The 18,897-nt window shown below is 40.1% G+C and overlaps 1 protein-coding gene across 2 annotated transcripts; it reads left to right on the forward strand.

Moving 5' to 3' along the window:
* The first annotated feature begins 1,995 nt into the window (after positions 1-1,995).
* On the forward strand, positions 1,996-18,669 carry fbxo40 (F-box protein 40). Of its 2 annotated transcripts, XM_008120463.3 has the most exons (5): positions 1,996-2,497; positions 11,658-11,732; positions 12,867-12,896; positions 15,221-17,095; positions 18,392-18,669. In XM_008120463.3, the coding sequence occupies exons 1-5, from the start codon at positions 2,489-2,491 to the stop codon at positions 18,617-18,619; spliced, it is 2,217 nt and encodes a 738-aa protein (XP_008118670.1). In that variant the 5' UTR covers positions 1,996-2,488; the 3' UTR covers positions 18,620-18,669. The 2 variants fall into 2 exon arrangements, with proteins under 2 accessions (XP_008118670.1, XP_008118671.1); XM_008120464.3 differs by lacking the exon at positions 11,658-11,732 and having other exon boundaries at positions 1,998-2,497.
* Positions 18,670-18,897: the final 228 nt, after the last annotated feature.

Genomic DNA, 18,897 nt, shown 5'->3' on the forward strand with positions numbered 1-18,897 from the left:
GTCCATGACAATGAAAGGATGTTTTGATCTTCCACACCAACATCTCCCCCATTCGTCACAAATACCAGGTCTAAAGTGTGTCCAGCCTGATGAGTGGGACCAGATATCATTTGGGACAGTCCCATGGTCGTCATGGCGGCCATGAAGTCCTGAGCTGCACCAGATAAGGTGGCATCCATATGGATGTTGAAATCTCCCAGGACAACAAGTCGCTGAGAGACCAACACCAGGCCAGACACCACCTCAGCAAGCTCAGGCAGGGAGACTGCTGTGTCGCAGGGTGGACGGTACACAAGCAGAATCCCCAAACTGTCCCGGCTCCCCACCTTTAGGTGGACATACTCGAACCTGGTTGATTGAGGACTGGGGCATCTGGTCAAGGAGATGGATTCCTGATAGACTACCGCCACCACACCTCCCCGCCCCCAGGTCTGGCTTGCTGACTGTTCTCACTTAGGAGGATACAAAATCAATCATCATTTAAGTCAGGTACAGGAAAATAAGCACGGGAGGGAGGGATGGTGGAGAGAAGGGTTAGGGATTTGGAATCACTGGGAGAATGTCAGTAACCATCTTATTTACCGCCCTCAGATCTGGCACAAACCTGTACTCTCCTCCATTGGCTTTTTAACAGGAAGAACAGGAGTATTGAAAGGAGAAGAGCATGGAGAAGATAATATTTAAGAAAGTTATTAGTGGCTGCAGTCCCCTTCGTGCCTCCAAAAGAATGAGGTACTGTGGTATCCACATTGGCTGGGCTCCTGGCTTGAGCTCAATGGAAATAGGCCAAACATTTGCCCTTTTCTCAATAATATTTATGTCTTGACTTAATATTGCCTTTGATTGTCTTTAATGTTTTCATCATAGCATCTACATTAGTATTAGTGGTGTAATGATTTTATGTACCATGGATGGCCACCTATCGGGGGTGCTTTGAATATGATATTTCTGCTTCTTGGCAGGAGGTTGGACTGAATGGCCCACGAAGTCTCTTCCAACTCTATGATTCTATGTACACTCACTTTTAAATTCTCTAACTGGTTTTGTCAGCAGCATGTATTAGATCATAATCCTCCCTAGGATCTTTAGAATCTATGGGAGGTCACATTCCAAAATTGAGCACTTGATGCACAGGTTGCTGCCTCTTTTTGTAATTAACTTGATCTTTCCCCCAGAGGCTATTTAACTGCAGCTCTTTCATGTATACCCAGTTGATGCATTACATTTGAAAGTGATTTAATATCAAATTGAAAAGTAATGTTAATTATTTTTACATCAGGCAGGCCATCTTCCCTCACAACAATACACTGCCTTCAATTTGTAACTCTTAGCTATTAATTCATTTTCAGATCCCACTGAAGTGACCATTTTTTGAATCATAGAATCATAGAATCATAGAATCATAGAATAGTAGAGTTGGAAGAGACCTCATGGGCCATCCAGTCCAACCCCCTGCCAAGAAGCAGGAAATCGCATTCATAGCACCCCCGACAGATGGCCATCCAGCCTCTGTTTAAAAGCCTCCAAAGAAGGAGCCTCCAGCACAGTCCGGGGGAGAGAGTTCCACTGCCGAACAGCCCTCACTGTGAGGAAGTTCTTCCTAATGTTCAGGTGGAATCTCCTTTCCTGTAGTTTGAAGCCATTGTTCCATGTCCTAGTCTGCGGTGCAGCAGAAAACAAGCTTGCTCCCTCCTCCCTATGACTTCCCTTCACATATTTGTACATAGCTATCATGTCTCCTCTCAGCCTTCTCTTCTGCAGGCTAAACATGCCCAGTTTAAGCCTCTCCTCATAGGGCTTGTTCTCCAGACCTTTGATCATTTTAGTTGCCCTCCTCTGGACGCTTTCCAGCTTGTCAACATCTCCCTTCAACTGTGGTGCCCAGAATTGGACGCAGTATTCCAGGTGTGGTCTGACCAAGGCAGAATAGAGGGGTAGCATGACTTCCCTGGATCTAGACGCTATTCCCCTATTGATGCGGGGGGGGGGGGGGGGGAATGGAAAATAACATTTCATACTGAATAAAGATATCCATTCTGTTACCATTATCTATTAATACAAAAAAAGAGAGAAAACAAGACTGGAAGATACTTAGTGTCTCAGAAAACAGATTTTGCATGGCTAATATAAAGAACAGAAAAAATCAAGTTTATTTCCAAATAATGACCCATTAAAAACTCCCATCTAACTAACACTATTGTCTTTTACTGAAATATGATTAAGCAGTTCTGCTCTAGCTCTGATAATTATTGCCCCAGCCATAGCATTTTAAATAAATATCACGAAAGGACAACCTTCTATAAATTGATCCATGTTGCTGAGTACACATTTTATTTTTAACAGCCAGTGTATGCTTCAGTTTTTTTCTGCCCTGCCTCCTCAGATTTCGTCTTCACTCTGATAATTGCCCATCTCCTAGCCCCATCATTTCAACTGAGCTGGATAAACTCAAGAGACCCTTTGTCTGGGGCACACAAAAAGAAACTACATGTACACGGTAAGACTTTGGAAAAGAAAATATGTTTGGGAATCAAAGATGAAAAATAAATGTTGTTTTCAAAAAAACAAAATCAGGCCTGAAAAGAGCAATATGTATAGTTAAGGAGGAAAAACATCTTGGGAATACATTGATGTTTAAAGAAATGATAAATGTTGGTCTGTCAGATTGACTTGCTTACATTAGCTGTAAGTTAAATATGTACTGTGTTAGAGTAGTTAGCTAAAAACAGGTGCTATGGATTAAATAAACAGCCGTGCAGACCCTTTGGTTATTATTTATACTTCTTTTATTTCTTATTTCTTATTATTTATTTCTTGTGAGCTTAATTTGAGGAAATGCATAATATCACCATTAGAAACTGTTTTTACTGGCAGGGTTTAGTTCTACATTACATTAAAAATAATAATAAACAAAGGGGCTTTGAGCATGTGAAAAGTACATTTTCCTTTCTACAAAGTATGCATGGGTTGCTCAAAGCAATGTCTTCCAAGATCTAAGTATTTTCAGAAAGTAAGTGAAAGAAAGTTACAACAGTGTATTTGAATATTCTGTACAGAATGAGACTGATACACCTCAAATTATGAGAATTATTAACAAAAAGCTCTTAGCATCTTTACAGAATCAGATGTGGTGCAGAGAGTTATAAAAAGTTTTTGAAAGCTAAATTTTAGTAGACCAAAGAACTAAACAAAACATGCAGCTCTATGCTAAAGTGATTAGTACGAGTGAAATCGCTTACATATTGTTTTAAGATATCTGAACATATAAATACAGTTTAAATGGAATTTATATTCCATTTCATGCAGAAGTGTCAACTTATGTGTTTAGCTTGTGATTTTGAAAAAAAAGTTCATTTTAATTGTATTTTAAGTTTTGTACTGACAGTTTTTTTTTAGTTTTACAGTAGAGTCTCACTTATCCAACATAAACGGGCCGGCAGAACGTTGGATAAGCGAATATGTTGGATAATAAGGAGAGATTAAGAAAAAGCCTATTAAACATCAAAATAGGTTATGATTTTACAAATTAATAATAATAATAATAATAATAATAATAATAATAATAATAATAATAATAATAATAACTTTATTTATATACCGCCCTATCTCCCGAATGGGACTCAGGGTGGTTTACAGTCATAAAAGCAAACACAAACATTACATAACAACATAATACACATTATTAAACAAAGTTAGTTACACATTAATGCTATGTAGTAATTACTGTATTTACGAATTTAGCACCAAAATATCACAATGCATTGAAAACATTGACTAAAAAAATTTGTTGGATAATCCAGAACGTTGGATAAGTGAGACTCTACTGTATTATTTTTTGAAGGGTTGTACTCCATGTTGGTTTCCATGTGTGGAGAAAGGTGGAATATTAAATAAACAAAGAAAATCCCAAAATACAGTAAAATAGGTTAGTAAAAAATATGAAAGCATAAAGACCAGACATAAGTATTACATTCAACTTACTCCTGTTTAATTAAAAATTAAAAGCTAGAGTGGCTTATAAAATATAAAATGTCAATCTATATCTATATCTAATCTATCTAAATCTAAATCTAATCTAATCTAATCTAAATCTATCTATATCTATCTATATATCTATATATCTATAATAAAAGTTTGTATGCGGGTTTATGGGTATGTGTGTATGTGTGTATATATGTGCCAGCTTTCTGATTGGCCGCCACTATCACAGGCCACAGTGACCACCAGGAACGACGGACCTGGCCCAAACTTGACACACTTAACCCCCATGATGCACTTTACATCCTGGTGCCGTTTGAGGGAGGATGGACCACAGATGATGGGATTTGCAGTACTTTGAAACTACTGCAATGCCCACCAACAATTGAACTGGACCAAACTTGGCACACATACCCCCCCATGACCCAATTTATGTCCTCGTACAGTTTGAGGAAGAACAGACAAAGGATAATGGCACTTGCAGTACCTTCATTCACTTCCTGAGACCACTGCAACTGCCACAAATGACGCATCATGACCAAACTTGGAACACAGAGCACCCATGTACTATTCTACATCCTGGTGTAGTTTGGAGAAGGATGCACCATAGACGATGGGAATTGCAATACCTTCACTCACTTCCTGAGACCACTGCAACCCCCACCAATGTCTGATCAAGACCAAACTTGACACATACAGTCCCCATGACCTACTATACATCCTGACACTGTTTGGAGTGGAATGGACCATGGATGATGGGACTTGCATATGTGAGCTGTAGTTCACCTGCACCCAGTGAACCCTTCTGACCCTGCACCTAGACTAAACTTTGAACACAGGCAAACAATGCCTTTCTCAAATGACCCTGGCACCGCCTGGTCCCCAAGCTAGTAATCAATAAAAGAATGACCACAACAGTTTATTTTTCTTAAAGGGCTGCGAGCAGTCCTATGATGTTTTGACATAAGAGTTAGAAAGTTTAGGCATGAACTGGATGCTGTATTACATACACATAGTATAGTATGCTGCTGAGTTCAACTTCCTTTTTTTCACTGTAGTGCAAACGTGCAGATCCAATATGGATCAGACCAATTTTTACAGGTAGAATGAATATATAGGATATATTTTTCTAGGTGCCAACAGCACAAAACAGATTTCAGGGGAGGATAGCAATTAGAGGATGGCCTAAGCTCCCTCCCCATGCATGATAATGCACACAGTCCTCCAAGGAAAGGCCTTTTTGAAGCCTCCCAATGGTCCCAACTCAAAAAGGTAATGTTCTGAATCTGGATAAAATGTGTTTTTATGCTCTGGGAGACATTTTAAGGATATATGGTTGTGTTTTAACAGGTAGCAGTGCTCAAATCTGATTTTTGTCACAAGCTGAAAATCAGCTGGAAGAGTATCCAATTGCTTCCAGCTCTGAATATTTGTATACAGTACTTGCAAAATTTCCTTGCCGCTTCATGACCAATTATGGCCCACAGTATATTGTATAGTTTAGCTCTTAAAGTCAAGCAGTTCTGGATGTTTCAGGAATAACCTTTTGCAAAATGTCCTGCTTTAAGTTCTCTACAAAATTTGGGTACAAGAGTTCATTTGCTAGGATGCCATGAGTGGCAAAATATCTTGTGCTAGTGATGCATCCTAGTCAAGAACATTTAAACTCTACCTTCTTCTTTGCTATTTCTGTGCCCCATTTCAAAGGTACAGGAAACAGTTGTAATGACGAGTCAATAGACCAGATTCAAGACACAAACTGGGTTTGAAGGCAACGAACAGAAGTTTATTCAGTCTGGCCAGATAGGATGTCACTTAGATTGATATTTATGTTACTAAAGGATAACTAGGGCAGTGGATATTGAGGGCTGCCTGGCAAGTTCCACTAACGGCCAATATTCTGGAACAGAGATCAGGACCCACCAGAGGAAGGCAAACAACAGAAGCTTTATTCAATCTGCAGAAAGGATGCAATGTACTGCAATGGATGCCAAAATGTACAAGCATAATCAGTATGGGAGATGCAGTAACTTTTATATAAAAGAATGTCAGACCCTAGAAGATCTTGGAATAAAAGCACGCTCACAAAGACAACTCCTTGAAAACAACTTTATTTTCCTTCTTACCAAAGGGTAAAGAAAGCGCTTTCTGACTAGTTCCCGCCAAATCATCTAGCTGACCCATGACCCCTCCCACTATCTATTTCTAATGGCTACATTCCATTCCCACAGAACATGCTACATTTCTCAGATTCCCCCCCAGTCCACATGGTTCTTATCAGAGACAGAGCTCTCCTCCCTTTCCCAACCAAATTGACATGGGGTGGACAAAGCAGCTTCTTGTAACTGGTACAAACACATCCTGACAAAGAAACATCATGCATTAACATTGCCAAGTTTTGAAATTCCCTCCCCCTTTCTTGATTGGCCGAGTACTGAAAGTTGGCTGGCACCACCTCTGCTTCTGATTGGCTGAGGGGCAAGCTCAGGCAGCGCATTCTGCGATTGGCTTAGGCTCCCATGATATGGCTCCCAGCCCAGCAGGGTGTATGTCCAGGAATGTGTTAACGTAAAATGCATAGTCCCATGATTGACTTAATATCCAGTCCATGTACTCAATGAGATAGTCCAGAAAACATAAAAACAGTGATTGGTCTGTTTATTTCTGTTTAATCAAGGGGTGTGTGTCATTTTTTTTTTATAACAACGAGGAGAAGGAAACTCCGGGCTGCCTGATACTGTAGAAAATTTTTGGACAAATTACAGCTACAATCAATTACTTGTTTCCCTTTAACAACTCAAGCAATGCTTGATAGATTTTTTTTTAAAAAAGACCCTATTAATTACACAGGAGCTACTTTGTCTTATCTGTTGCTAAATTGTTACTGCATTATTTGGTCGGTGCTAACAATAACCTAGTAAACACCAAATGGAATGAAATAATAAAATTATTGTACCCTTTCAGGATTTGTAATACACATGAAAGCCAGAATGAATGAATGAATGAATGAATGTTATTATTACGGTCACAGACCAGAAGTGTAAAACTTTAAAGCATTAAAAGCCAGTATATACCATATAATATATTATCTACTGCCAAAGTTGCTAGCTTTTGTGCAGCAGCGATAGCTTGTTGGTGCAAGATCTTGTCACAGTTTTAGAAGGTTTTAATATTTACTTCAGCATTTACCTTTGTCATTTTAGCATATCATTTTAACTACCACATTCAATACTGTGCTTTAACCTTGTTCTCCACTGTGTTTCTTAATATTTATTTATTTATTTACAGCATTTATATTCTGCCCTTCTCACCCCGAAGGGGACTCAGGGCGGATCACATTACACATATAGGCAAACATTCAATGCCTTTTAACATAGAACAAAGACAAACAAACATAGGCTCCGAGCGGCTTCGAACTCATGACCTCCTGGTCAGAGTGATTCATTGCAGTTGATTGCAGCTGGCTTGCTCTCCCACCTGCGCCACAGCCCGTATACGTTTCTACGCTATTCTGATGCTTGTACATTTTTTGTTGCTGGTCATCGACTGTAATAAATAAGTAAATAAATAAATATTATCAGATATTTACAAGTTGCTTTATTCACTCTTGCTGTTCTTTTAGGCCCTTAGCATACACTGTAACCGTTGCTCAAAACAGCCAGCATTACTTTAATGAATTCCAGTGGTCATTTTTATTACTTACATGACACTTGGAAGGAACTGATACATTTCAATGCCTATGATATATCCTTTATGTTAATGCTGCCTTTTTGCTTGGCCTTTACAAATACTGCTTTTTACACAGGTCTAAAATAATAAATTTTTATGTATTGTCAAAGGCTTTCATGGCCGGAATCACTGGGTTGCTGTGAGTCTTTCAGGCTGTATGGCCATGTTCCAGAAGCTCTCTCTCCTTACATTTCACCCACCTCTGTGGCAGGCATATATCCAGGGCTGGCCCTAGGTAATATTTAAGTGTAAGCAAACAGTATTTTGCCCTCGTCCCCCAAACCAATCAGGTCCTAAGATGTATATATCAACCCTCAGTTACCAAGAGTAAAATAAATACAAATTAAAACTTTGGAAAACAAGAGTCAATACAAAGAAACACTAATGGGGAACAATTAACATTTTGAGAAAGCAGTTTATTTTTTGGATTGCTGTAGGTTTTTTGGGCTGTAGGTTCTTCTCCAGTCTCCAACAGACCTCAACCTCTGAGGATGCCTGCCATAGATGTGGGTGAAACATCAGGAGAGAATCCCTCTGGAACATGGCCATACAGCCCGAAAAACCTATATCAATCAGCTGCATACAGCCGGGAATCCAGGTTAGTTAATCAATGCAAACAGGGAGAATTGGGACCCCTCTATCCCGATTGCATGGAGGAGAGATCAAGTCCCCCCCTCCTCCCAATCTACGCTGATCCTTTACATGCAGCTTCCTACAAACTCCTGAGAACTCCACCAAACTCCTTAACGCGGTACAAGGTTCTGCGATTGGTGCAATTCCCTCCTCTTCCAGTCTTCCAATTTGTTCCAGGATTTTCTGCATTTCCCCCCTTACAATACTGGCTTGAAACTGCATAGCAATGTCAGTGTGGATACATTATTATGCCATTAATCCTCCTTTATTAAGAGCCCCATTTTCCATCTGAACCTGTTCTAAACTGAGTGTCCCCAAAAAGGTATACACACGTAAAAACTGATACCTTAATTGAGATTTGTTTCCCCCCCATGTTAAACCCATTGGAATTAATAATGGAAATCAGGCCCCTTCTACACTTCCTTATGTCCCAGGATCTGATTTAAACTGGATTATATTAGTCTCCACTGCTATATAATCTGGGATTAGATCCTGGGATATAGGGCAGTGTAAACCCAGCCTCAGATTTAAGTTTTGAACAAAGGAAATTAATTTTAAAATGTGACTGGAAGTCCAAAGAGAATTGAGGAGGGAGTTTCAAGGAGACTTCCCATGAGTCAAATGAGGAAGTCCGGCCCTCCAATGTCTGAGGGACAGTGAATTGGCCCCCTGTTGAAAAAGTTTGGGGATCCCTGGTGTATACAGACAGGGTTTGGTGGTGATTGCCCTGGGAATCTGGGAGTTGTAGTTCGCTCTTATCCAGAGAACACTGAACCCAGATGACAATGTATCTGGACCAAACTTGGCACACAGACCCAACATAGCCAACTGTAAATACTGGCAGGCTTTGTGGGTGATTGACCTTGGCATCAGAGAGTTATAGTTCACCCGTATTTGAGAACACTGAACCCAGCAAGTGACGGATCTGGACCAAGCTTGGCACACAGGCCCAACATGGCCAAATGTGAATACTGGGGGAGTTTTGGGGGGGTTGATCCAAGATTTTTGGGAATTGTAGTTCACTCACATCCTTATACATTTTCTCAAGGGAGCATTCATAAAAAACAAAAGACTGAGGTTTTTTCCCCCTAAGACATAGTGTAACATATGATATTACCTGCTGTAACTTCCAAAAAACAAACAATGCCCCTTTCAAATAACCCAGGGATTGTCAGGTACCCAAGGTAGTTCAAAAACAAAACTGGGAATAAGAGGAGGAGAGGGCGGGCTTTAGGACTCTGTTAGAGATGTCATCCTGCACTGCTTAAGTCTCTATCGTTAGAGTTAGGGACGCCTTCCCACAGTCCTATGCATGCTTGATAGGCTTTACTCTTATTTCCTTCTTCCTGTCCTGTTTAGATCCACCCCATCCTTTTGTTGATTTTAGAAATGTGATCTCTCCTAGAGCTTGATGTAACTTCCTCAATTTAGCCTTTGGAATTATTATGGCCCTTGAGAAGAAAGGGACTTACCATGCAGTGGTCGCCACCACTCTTCCTGCTTTTGTTGTCTTCTCTTATAGCCAAAATGTAGCTATCTAGTTTTCTTTGTTTTTACCCACCTACCTGTCTTAGACCAGCTTAAAGAAGCTAGTTTAGCTCCAAATCTTTCCTTACTGGATTTCTTTTTACCTCAATAAATGTTTTTAAACTTTTAAGCCGACTTTGCGATCCTTTGCCATCCTGAAGAAGACAAAGGCTTTCCTGAACTCGCTCCACATAAGTTTTCCTGCTGTTTTGGAAGAGATACTTCCACACACACTGCCGTCTTTCCTGGGAATTTACCTCACAAAGAAGGTAATTTGAGCTTAACAGCTCGCAGATTCCCAACAGACCCCGCGGACCTTGGCAGGGGGAAGAGGGATACATGCAGACACACTCCAAGATGTGTGGGAGTCAAAGGAGGGAAGCAGGTTTAACTGGGCGCCACTGCAGGAGCAAAGGCAAAGGCGGTGGCAGCAGCAAGGATCACACAGCGTGTCCTGCCTCTCTCTTGCGCCTGCCTTGCCTGTGTGTGTGTGAGAGAGGGAGTGTGCACACCGGTTTTGCTCGCTTGCGCCTCTCTCTCTGCGCTGAATGGGTGTGCCTCAACAGCACCCCTAGTGGACTGGCACCACCTGCAAATGTGTATCTCGCTTATTGGTTCAGCTGCCCCTGCATATATCTCACAACCTCTGAGGATGCCTGCCACAGATGTGGGTGAAACATCAGGAGAGAAAGCTTCTGGAACATGGGCATACAGCCTGAAAGACTCACAGCAACCCATTGATTTTTATGTTTCCATGTATTGCTGTTTCCTACTGAATGCTGGAAGACTGCATCATGTAAGGCATTAATGTGTGTCTACGTTTCTTCAAGTTGCCTGCAAGCCTATAAATTTCAGTGTTTTGGACAAAGAATATTCAGAGGTGGTTTTGCCAGTTCCTTCCTCTGCTGTTCAACATTTGCTCTGTATATATGCATGCTCTGAGTGCTATGTAACTCTTTTGGAATTCTGCAAGTCATTGCTGAGTCTATATTTAGAACTTGTATGATCAAAATATTTTCAGCAATCAGAGTAACATACTTCCAGCTATGGCAGACATACCAATGAATCCAAGGGGGTTGGTTCTTCTTTGGCTTCACCATTTTCGGGTGGGAACAAATGCAAAAGCAGAAATTTATTTTGCATCCTGAGTTAGATGTTGGTTATGATGCAATTTACTCCTAATGAAGAGTGAAAAAAATGAATAGAATAAGCTCAACTATAAGAGTTGCAGTTTTGAACTTTGACTAAAGCTTCTGAGATCAAAAAAGCCTTGAGATGCCTACCTAGTAGAGAGATACAACAAATGTGGTGTTATTTGGAAAGTAATCTTGTAGAAAATACAATAAACCTCTCCAGGCTTGGAATATGAAAAGAATGTTAGAAAGCTTACCTCACAAAAGTAAGTTTTCTAAGTGACCACTATCTTCAGTCATTTAAAATTAAAATCTCAATGCCCCTTCCCAGTGGCTATTTCCTATCATCCAAGGCCTCATCCAAAACAGGATATTTGATTTTATTCAGGTCTTATACATACTAGCTCACAAGAGGCAAATCTGGACTATTAGGGAGCCCACTGTTAATAATTTGTTTAACATTTTACGGATAAAATTGCTCAGATTTGCCCTGACTTGGATTCCATAATATTGATACTAGACCTCCAACAGATAGTCCAGAAAACACAAAAATGGTGATTGATCTGTTCATGTCTGTTTAATTAGGGGACAGTAACAAGGACTAGAAGAAAACCCTAGGGGTAACCTGATACTATAGACTTCCCCCTCTGTTGGCAGGGGGAATCTGCTGGGGGAGAGGACTGTGACAGGCAGTGGACCAATTCTGTTGTTGCTGCTCTGAAGGCCTTAAAGGTAAACAGGGGTCATTTTAGGGGAATGCATGCAGCTATGGAAGTGTTAGACCTCAAACCACTGCATTTCCCTGGCATTTCCATTGAACCATAAAGAAACTATGCCAGGTGTAGAGTTATCCTACTTATTTCACCTACAGCTGGAACCAAACAAATGCAAACTAAAAAAGACAGGTTGCAGGGAAGGGAGTCAGCTTTACTTTTTAAAACGAGCAACATCATGAGATCCTTGGCAAATGGGGGATTACCTGAGTGGCTGGAAGGAGGGGTCAAGGTCTCCAACAGTGAGTAAGAGCAGTGATTTTTAAAAAACTCTGTCTGGATCCTATTGCATTAGACAATTGTCTAATTGTCTAGAAATCCTAGCCAATTTACCAGGTATTAGGATTTCTGGAAGTTGAAGGCCAAAAACATCTGGGGACCCCAAGTTGAGAACCACTGAGCTAGATCCATTCAATCTGGGTTCAGGCTTCTCTGTGGAGTAGAGAACTGGTCACCTGGATGGATGATATATTTCTCTCTCTTATCTCTCTGCCTTGCTTTCTCTCTCATGGATGCTTCTCTGTCTTGCCTTCTTTCTCCTCTCTCACCTCTCTGGCTTCCCGTCTCTTTTCTGCATGCAATCTTTCTCGCGTCACCCTCCTGCTCCAAGAAGTAATCCCACCTTTGTCTTAATAAAACCACCAAAGTGCTGAAGAGTAAATTCTTTCAGTCATTAATTTAATCAGCCTTGTCTGCTCTCTATGTAGCTTCCTCTTAAGCAGGCTGCAAGGGGCAGATTGTATACAGCCATGATTGTTCTTGGGAGGGTTAACTACAATACTGTCTCTTTATGCTCAACTATGTAGGAGCCTTGGTGGTTGAATTTTGCTAGACCATTTTGGAGAGGCTTCAGCCCCTCCCAGCCTAGTCTTGTAAAACCTGAGACTTCCCATTCTCTGTTCTGGAGACTGTGGTTGAGAAGAAAAGCAGCACACAAATTGTTTCCATGGCTGGACTTATCACGCTTTTGTAAACTACACAAGCTAAGGAATGGGATGGATAACTTGTAGGGCAGTGCTGATATTACAAATATGTTCACAAGTTTTTTAATACCCCCCCCCCCCCAAATTAAATTGCTTCATTTTTCTTCTAGGGACATCGAAATACATTAATTGGAGTGATGGTATGTATCATCAGAAAGAGACAACACAATGCTGTTATAATTATAAATTAAGGCTTGTGGCACCTTAATGATAACACTTTTATTATACAGTAGAGTTTCACTTATCCAAGCTAAACGGGCTGGCAGAACCCTGGATAAGCGAATATCTTGGATAATAGGGAGGGATTAAGGGAAAGCCTATTAAACATCAAATTAGATTATGATTTTACAAATTAAGTACCAAAACATCATGTTATACAAAAAATTTGACAGAAAAAGTAGTTCAATACGCAGTAATGTTATGTTGTAATTACTGTATTTACGAATTTAGCACCAAAATATCATGATATATTGAAAACCTTGGATAAGTGAGACTCTACTGTAACATGAATGTAGGCTATAGTCTGAGCTGCATGGAATGTTATCTAGTACGTCAAAAGATATATATGGCACATTTATTTCCACATGGTAGGGATGCTGACAGGTTAGAGGGCAGTTAAAGGTAGAAGAGACATTAAATTATTAACTCATGTCAGTCACAGAATGATCACTGATGATAAACACAAATATTTTGGGTTAACAGTAATGTGCTGGCTCTTAAGTGTTTGGCCCATCAATGACTCCTGAAAGCTTCGTCTCTACAGTCTACATTGCCTTTTAAACAGAGGCTGGATGGCCATCTGTCAGAGGTACAGGGTATTACCTGTAAGTATATTACATTAAAACTAGGGAGTTCTTTTTCAAACACCCTGTACTTTGTGCTTTTCCTATATGGCAGGAGGTTGGACTAGATGGCCCATGTGGTCGCTTCCAACTCTATTATTCTATGATTCTAGGGCCATTCATTTGTATTGGCAATTGCTCCACACGAAGCAGGTATTATTCTTCAGTACCATCATTTGTTCCATAATGAGAGCCATTCTTTGGTTCCATACTTTGTGCCACATTGAGGAATTTTTTTTAGTAACATAATTTGCATTATTCTGGGAACCATTCTTGAAACCATTTTTCTCTTTATACTGTGATGCTGACATGCTGTTCATTGGTATCATCAATTGCCACATACCAAAGGTTATTCATTGGTAAGTAATTTATTCCATACTGAGACTCTTTCATCAGTACCATCATTTACTCTGTATCAAGAGCCATTCTTTGGTACTGTCCTTCATCCATACGAAGAGCCATTTCATACCATGAACCATTCTTTAGAACTGTTCTTTCACTTCAGAGGAAATATGGTATGTTTGATAACCATTGGGTTCAGTTGCTCCAAATCAACTCTTCTCCTCCCCTTAGAATGGAGAAGTCACCTTTGGCTTCAGGCATCTCAGCTTAGCCAGGAAACAACTTAAGCCATTTCACTAGCAATTGTTGCTGCTAATGGTTTATCCCTAGATGCTGGTATTAGCTTGATAAGGTGGTAGGTCACTCGGGCGATGGCAGCATTGACTACACTCTGATATAGATTCTTCTATGATTCTATGACTCTACATGGCATTCTTGATTGGGACAGCTCACATTCATATTTGCTGAAGTGTAAGCTATAGATCCCCATTGGGTGATACATTGGGAAAACTGTGCCCTTTTCCCGTGAGGCATGATACTTCCTTGTCCTGTGATTAGCAGCTCACTAGTCTCACATTTGTGTGATTCACAGTAATCACAAAAATGGAGGACTGTAACTGTAGTTCAAGTGGTCATCTGTTAAATCACAGAACCCTATCCATCCTTCCCTCATCATGTCCTGCCTCTCTTTAGATCCTTGGCTGCTGCTTTGCTGTCCATGGAAGTGAGGATTAGGAGAAAATTGAGAGGGTGTGGCACCCAGCGGGTGGGTGGGACTACTTCCAAAAGTTTTTGATAAAGCTCTAGAAGATTCTGAAGCGTGCTCTGTGCAGGTGTAGGTTAATCCATTTAAAGGATTTCACAGATGACCAACCAAGGAACTACAATTACACGTAAGCAACCTGTCCTTACCATCCCTACGAAGAGTAATTTAATTTGGATGGCTATAAGAAGTCCCTTCATAACAATGAGAACAGTTCAGCAGTTTACTTTTTCATCATTAGTTGGGTAGTTCCTTCTGCTGTACTAGGGTTTACAGATAGGGAATGGCTAGAATATTCAATCTTAATTTTATTTGTTGTGTTTTGGAGTTCCAAGTTCTGTAAATTGTATAGCTTATCTTTCACAAATACCAATTTCTAAGACTGGATGACAAGCATTTGTGTGAAATAGCTTCTACATGTAACACACAGATCTCTAAGTCATAAAAAGCAATATTCTGTTCTTTCTAATTGATTAAAAGAACTGTTTCTCCTTTTGTCTCTTGAAATTTTTGATAGGGCAAGAAGCAGCAAATTCATTGTGGTCTGCACAAGCACTGTGAAAAATGTTTCAACCGATATTGCCAGGTTCCAGTTGAGCCTACTGTGTCTTGTGTGGTGATCAGCTGTCGATCTCGCTGTGGTGCTGCCTTTCATATGTGTAAAGAGGATGAGCACCAGCTCCTGTGTCCTCTAGAGCAAGTTTCATGTCTCAACTCTGTTTATGGCTGCCCTTTTACAATGGCTCGTTTTAAAATGGCAAAACATCTACAAGTCTGCCCAGCCAGTGTTGTTTCCTGCTCAATGGAATGGAATCGGTGGCCATGTGTGGAATCTGAAGCTATTCTGCATGAGAATATTATGAAAGAAGAGCCCAGAGAAGATTGTCTTGATGTGGCCCTAGCCATGAAAGATCAAAAAGGTCTCTTTGGGGCCCTCAAAATGGCTGAACTTTTTCCAGAATGCAAAGAGGAAGAAATAGATGCTAATGATGAGGACATAGGAGATGAATCTGCTGAAAGAGCAACTGGTGATTTTGAAGCAAATTATGCTCATCCAGCTGAACTTAGCCAGCATGAACGTGAGCATTTGGCAAAGGACAAAGAGGGAATGGATTTAGCTGGTTATAAAACCTGGGAAAGTATGTTTAGCAAAGAATTGAAAGCATGTAATGTAACAGGTGCATCGGCTGATAATGGGAAACAAAAAACAAAAAGCAAGTCTCTGAATAAAGGACAGAGTTCAAAGAGTAGTGTGTTGGAAGAAAGTAATAGTGTAAAAGAAAGTGAAGCTCAGTCCCCTTCTCAAATCAATTTAGCAGCTGAAAAGACAGGCCTGGCTCCTTGGCAAGATGGCGTACTGGAGAGACTAAAAACAGAGGTTCCTATAGCGGAGTACAATATGTATCTAGTTCACCATGGACGGATGCTCATTCATTTTGGTCAGATGCCTGCTTGCACCCCTAGAGAGAAAGACTTTGTATATGGAAATCTAGAAGCTAATGAAATGAAGACAGAAATAACCTTCAAAGTTCCAACCAGCTATTGTGGCAGAAGAGCCCGACTTGGTGATCCAACAGCACACAAGAAACCAACTAAGAACATATCTGTGGATACTTCTGACTTAGGAGTAAATCTTGAGGAACTTCCTAAATGCAGTGCCATAAAAACTACATTGTTGTGTGCTCTGGAGAAGGAATTGAAAGGACATGAGATATCTCAAACAAAGAGTACTGATGCTCTATATGTGGATTTTGGGACACAAACGTATAGGTTTGCCATGGAGCCTTTCACTTCCACAACAGTTCTATCAGACATTCTAGATGTAAAGGATCCACCCAACCTCAACTTACAACTTCACAGTGAAAGTGTAACCCAAAGGCACAACAAAAGTAGCTCTGCTTTCACCTTTTCTTGCAACCACTTTTTCCGCAGAGATGAATTTCCTTCACATTTCAAGAATGTTCATACTGATATCCAGTCGTGTCTCAATGGATGGTTCCAACATCGCTGTCCACTTGCTTATCTGGGCTGCACTTTTGTTCAATATCCCTTGTGCCCTTCTGGGCAAAGATCAAATGTTATTTATAGCCAGGATCTCAATACATTTGCAGTGAAGCCAGAGGTTGACCCTGTCCTCTTACAAATAAATAAAAACAAATTGATAAGAAATAGCCAAGTGAAAGAAATGGATGTTCTAAGCAGCCTACCCTTGGAGATCCTCAAGTACATAGCTGGGTTTCTGGATAGCTTCAGTTTGTCTCAGCTGGCTCAGGTGTCTGTACAAATGAGAGACATCTGTGCTACTCTTCTCCAAGAAAGAGGAATGGTTTTTCTGTTGTGGGAAAAGAAGAGATATAGTCATGGGGGCACTTCCTGGAGAATCCGCAAAAAGGTAAGCTAAGGGACAGCTGGAAGGTATGGTGGCAACATTTCAACTGATTGACTAAAATATCTACATTGTTCTCTGGATTTTGTTTATGGAAATCTTAACATTTTAGCAGCACAAGCCATTTTTGTTTATTTTAGTTAAGTTTTGTTTACCTAATCGGAAACTGACACATAGGCACAGCTGGTGGCTCTGATATTTTGGAGTAGTGCTTCCATTCTTGCTGTCTCCTGTGTAGCTTTTCCAGATTTTAGCAACTTCTCTATCTGTTCAAAAGCTGTCCGTGATGTTTAGCAACTAGGTAGTTTTTCTGTTATTCAAAGGAGAGCAGATAAGCTGTAGAATGCCATTGAAATGAGAGCAGAGTCAGCCTACTTGTTTGTTTTAGAAGTTAGAAATGGAATTGAGTCCCCTTCCACACAGCTGAATATAACCCCACATTATCTGCTTTGAAGTGGAATATATGGCAGTGTGGACTAAGATAACCCCATTTAAAGCAGATATTGTGGGATTTTCTGCCTTGATATTCTTGATATTGATATGACTGTGTGGAAGGGCCCTGAGGCAGTGTCTAAAAATATGGGTTGCCAGAAGAAGAGAGTGGCAACTATATCATTTAATTTTTCTAAGTAATGGTAATAATAGTAAAGTTCTGAGCCTATACAATGTATGTCAGCCTCACATAACCTGAATCAGAATGATTTTTTTAGTTATTAATTAGCATATATTCTGAAATATAACTATAGTTAGTGCTGGAAAGAACTTTTCCTCTAAACCAGTAAACTTAGTACCTCATTCTTATCACATTAGTTAATCCCAGGAAACCTACATCCTTTATTATCCCTCTCATAGTAGCACTTTTGGCTTGGGCTGGGGAAGTTTACATTAAACTTTAATACTGTACTTTAACCACGATAGTACTGGAAGCCATTTTATCTGCATGTATTACTTCCATTAAATCTGCTAAATGAATTCAGAAAATGTTTGCCTTTGCCTTAGAAAATCAAATTTTACAATTTTACAAGTCTGTCTTCAATGTATATGTGAAGTTGACATGCAGGAATACACAGTTGCAGCAACAGGATAGAGACCTACTATAGATACAGTCCCCTATTTCACTATATTTCTGATATAATGAGGTCAGTAAAACAAGAAAAGTGAGTGGTTCCTGTAAATAATCCTAAATGGCCATGTTTAAGAGGCGGCTGTATCACGACATTTTGTCTTGAGAAGAATCTTTTGCAAGATAGATAGCATGTTTACACATCCTTGTCTATGTTTCTTTTTTATATTTCTTGGCAGATATGGAAGTTTAGCAACCTCTTTTCTACAATTAACAACTGGCAGTTCAGTGACATCCCTTCTATGGCTGTTCATTTGAAGACTTGCCCTTTCTATGATGTGGAGCACAAGAAGGATCCTGTTTTGCTGACTAGCATGCTTTCATCGGAAGAGGAGGTCCAAGAGACTTTAGTCTCTACATTGAGACGTGGATGTGATTCAAAGAAAAATCAGAAAAGACTGTTCTGAAGCCTATTTAAAAAGGTGTTTCAGTTTTGAAATAAAATACCTGAAATTAATGAGGTATTCTCCATTATTTCATGCTTTTAAACAGGTACATTTTTAAGTGTAACTCTAGCCAACACACACACACACAAACTTTGGCCAGCATAGGGAAGGGCCCTGGGCCCAATACTGTTCAACATCTTTATTACCGTATATACTCGAGTATAAGCCGACCCAAATATAAGCCGAGGCACCTAATTTTTACCACAAAAACTGGGAAAACTTATTGACTCGAGTATAAG

The sequence above is a fragment of the Anolis carolinensis genome, chromosome 2 (genome assembly GCF_035594765.1).
Source record: "Anolis carolinensis isolate JA03-04 chromosome 2, rAnoCar3.1.pri, whole genome shotgun sequence".
Taxonomy (NCBI): domain Eukaryota; kingdom Metazoa; phylum Chordata; class Lepidosauria; order Squamata; family Dactyloidae; genus Anolis; species Anolis carolinensis.